We start from the raw sequence: 3,658 nt of genomic DNA, 5'->3' as shown, positions 1-3,658 counted from the left end.
AATAATCAGATCTTCAATAAGAATAAACATTTTGAGGTGTGAGGTATTAACATAATTGTAGCAATTGTATACATTAAGGGCTAAATCTGTGTGATTTTATTAAATTTTAATATGGTTAGATTACAATACAATTGCAATTGTATTAACTTGATTCTCTATAAGATTATTGAAAGTTTTGTATATATATACACATCATCCTCCTTCATACAATTCACAATTTAGAATTCAATTTTTTTTTCATACCATTGTAATATTTTAGGTGTTTAATTGTTATTTCAAATATATATATATATATACATATTATATACACTTTATTTAGATTATTTTATATAAGTTATTAGGGTTTTAGGGTGATATTTGGGCGTTAGTGTTTTTAAGCATCGGTTATAAAGGATTTGAATAGTTTGCGTATCCTTTTGCTTTTATGAATTGTTGAATTGAGTAAAGCTACTAACTAGGATAACCATGTTCCATAACTTGACTGACGATGTGGTAAGTGATTTTATTATGCCACAATAAGTGCTTGGTAATTCTCTTTTTCTTCTTTTTCTAGAAAAAATTGAATCAAATTATCTCAACTTGCAAATAAACAAATTTCACATTCTTAATTAGAAGCCAACTCTAAGAAGTGCAACTATTACATCATAAATTAATAAGAAAAGAACAACTGAGGTCATATTTCGAGTTTGAGTTTCTTTGAATTTGAGTCTCTAATTTCTTGTCTATTCAAGTTTGGATTTTCAGTTTTTGGAATGGGTTTTTGGATTCCGTTTATTCTTTGTCACCTTCAATTTTTAGATTTATATATATAAATTTAAAATTTAAGTAAAAATTCAAAGAAAAAACCATAAAAAGTTCATTGTCAATTCAAGTGTGAATTTTTATTTTTTGGAACGGGTTTTTGGATTCCATTTGCTCTTTGTCACCTTCAATTTTTAGATTTATATATATATATATATATTTAAAATTTAAGTCAAAATTTAAGGGAAAAAACCATAAAAAGGTCAATGACAACTTTCTTAGGATAGACGGGCAACTTATCAATGCAATAATTAATCATATTTTTTTTCACAAACACCCTCCTCACTTCGTTTAAATTGATATTTAAATGGATAAATAAAAAAATTGTATCTTAGTTAGAGCAAAGTTATAGCTTGGGTCCTTAAGAGAAACCGGTAACCCTTAAATTTTAAAATGAACATTTTACCACTTTGTCAGAAGTTGGTCAACGGATGAGAAGCATTGGAAAAAAAAAGAAAAGAATAAAAGAAAGAAAGAAAGCCCCAAAAAACAAAAGAGAGGGAAGAAATATGAAAAATAAATACAAAAACACTATAGCAGCCATGTGGACAAAAAGTTTAGCTTTATTTGTATGGGGTTGAGCTGAATAAGGTTTGGCATCTCACCGACACACACATAAATATATATCTAGAATATGTATGGAATCATAGCCTTGACTCCCTTTGGGAAATCTTCAAATTTGGAAAGGTACCATTTCCTAGTGGCATAACTCCTACCCATCAAGTACAAGGTAGAGCCTAGAGTGAATGAAAATGTATATAATGTTTGGGAAATGAAAGTGATTCCCCAAAACCCTAATACCTCAAATAGATAGTGAGGGCATGCCACTAATGCAAAGAAACCACCCTTGGGAATCTTGTATTCGTTGTCACCTTTTCCTCTCAGCTTGGAGAGGAGGTAATGATGGTAGAAGTTTCCACTTACTCCTATTAGAAACAAAACAATTCCAGGGTATTTCAAATCAATTGGTGGCTCTGGGACTCCCTGTGTGAGGTGTTGCGAGTAAATCATGCTTGCAGTGGATACCAAATAACTCACAAGTATGAATATCAGTGTGTCGAGACCCATCTTACCGCTGTATTTATGAATAAAAAGGGCCTGCAGAACAATGTAACAAAAATCAGACTTTTGACTCATCTAGACCAGAAGCAATAGGACTATAAAGTTTCTTCTTTTTTAAAAAAAAATTGTGAAAAAAGAGATTTGAACTTTACTCTCTAAACATAAAGATCATGTACCAACTAATGAGTCAAATATTCGAGTGTGAAAAGACTGTAAAATTGTTGTGAAAATGTTTTGGATGATTCTATGACAATTTTATTACGGCGAAGAAGAAATAAGGTGGAATTGTAAAGCAATTTTCTTAATAGGAAAGATTTTTAAAAAATGATAACACTGAGAAATTAGCTCAAATATATAACTTTGAGATCGATGTGGTTTGGGTAAAAATTCTAAATTCATCAGTTGTATAATATTTCCTTTTTTATATCTAAATAAACAAATATTAATACTCGATGTTGCTTAGATTAGAAGTTTTTTGAGATTTAATTTTTATTTTTACTCAAGTTCCCCAGAAAATTATATATTATTCTTAATTTTAAATTCATCATGGATTTTAACACATGTTAATGTTCTCTCAAGAAAATTTTCTTGCACTCGCAATAGTAACTCTTGCCAACTCTTTCTCTTCTCTCTCCTCATTTCTCTTCTTGTCTCTCTTTACTAAGAAAAACGATTTTCTCAAATCTAAAAAATCAAGATGAAAATACCAAAATGGCAATATCTAGTAAGTCCTTTTCCTTTCAAAAAAAAAAATAAAGAAAAAAATAACTAGTAAGTCCTTTTGATCGCTTTTTAATGTTTAACTAAAAAATTTACCAGGCTACGTCAAGGGTCGCAATTTTTGTTATTTTACAAGAATATGATATGAGTTATTTCAGTTTTTGGTTAAATAGTAAGTGTATATATCTCCTAATCTTTAGATAAAAACTCCTTAATAATATGTCTTGGGAAGAGAAAGATGTATACCTCGAAAACTCTCTTGCTGAAATGGATGGTTATCGCAGATTTCAGCAACAGAAATCTGAAACCCTCATCCGGGAAAAGCAGGAATGAAGCGACCCCGTTGAGGAAGCCTGGTGTATAAACTATAACCATGGCAGCTCTGGTTGGGAGCATGATCTGGGATGCTTTCGAACCCTGTGAACCCACACCAAAGAACTTGGAATATTGCACATGTTTCCCTCTTACTTCTGCTAACCCACCGTTCGCCATGGAGGCCAAAGTTAGCAAAGAAGTTGCAGTGAAGAACAGGGAAGGTGGGAATAGATATTTCAGCAACATGGTTTTCTCTTTCTCTAAGGTTTTTTGTTTCTGTTAATTCACATCTAATTATGTACCCTTGCAAGGCATTGATTCCTGTCATTTCAATAGCACTATACATGTGGAATAGTTGATTGAAATTTCTTGTATTCCGTTAAAAAAATAATAATTGAAATTTCCTGCGGGCCACAAATGTTCCTTTCGGGGAGACTTTAATCCGTATGAGGATCATTCTAGCATTGATTTCAGTGGATGAGCTACGTTCACTTGCATATCGTTGGTTTCGCTCACTCTCATCCTCAATCCTCGTGCCTTACGTCTCAAATATTGCTTTGAATTAATAATAATTGAAATTAAAACAATCGGTGAAAAAAGGGAATGGAAAAACCTATGGAGGTTGGAGTAAATGCTGAAGTTCGTGGACATGATAAATAAATATAGCTAATAATGAAACTAACAACTGTATTATAAGTGCATGCAGAGATTAATTGGTATCTATTCATAAAATTTAAGATGATATTTATGTAAAAAAGTT

At 31.2% G+C, this 3,658-nt stretch overlaps 1 protein-coding gene across 1 annotated transcript; it reads right to left on the bottom strand.

Annotated features, from left to right (window-relative positions):
• Positions 1 to 1,346: 1,346 nt before the first annotated feature.
• On the bottom strand, positions 1,347 to 3,204 carry LOC110425923 (uncharacterized). Its single transcript, XM_021441008.1, has 2 exons — positions 2,830 to 3,204; positions 1,347 to 1,899 (listed from the first exon to the last, which is right to left on the bottom strand). Exons 1-2 carry the CDS (start codon positions 3,142 to 3,144, stop codon positions 1,429 to 1,431), a joined length of 786 nt encoding a protein of 261 aa, XP_021296683.1. The 5' UTR covers positions 3,145 to 3,204; the 3' UTR covers positions 1,347 to 1,428.
• Between the last annotated feature and the right edge of the window lie 454 nt (positions 3,205 to 3,658).

The sequence above is a fragment of the Theobroma umbraticum genome, unplaced genomic scaffold, assembly GCF_002168275.2.
Source record: "Theobroma umbraticum cultivar Fairchild unplaced genomic scaffold, ASM216827v3 scaffold_12.1, whole genome shotgun sequence".
In the NCBI taxonomy this organism is placed as follows: Eukaryota; Viridiplantae; Streptophyta; class Magnoliopsida; order Malvales; family Malvaceae; genus Theobroma; species Theobroma umbraticum.
The sequence above is the reverse complement of the archived record's forward strand: the minus strand, read 5'-3'. Positions and strand labels throughout refer to the sequence as shown.

Excerpts from the sequence above, each read along its gene's own strand:
- LOC110425923 (XM_021441008.1), bottom strand. The coding sequence starts at position 3,144 with ATGTTGCTGAAATATCTATTCCCACCTTCCCTGTTCTTCACTGCAACT. Across the intron at positions 1,900-2,829 it reads TCAGCAAGAGAGTTTTCGAG|GCCCTTTTTATTCATAAATA; the intron begins GTATACATCTTT and ends ATTGTTCTGCAG.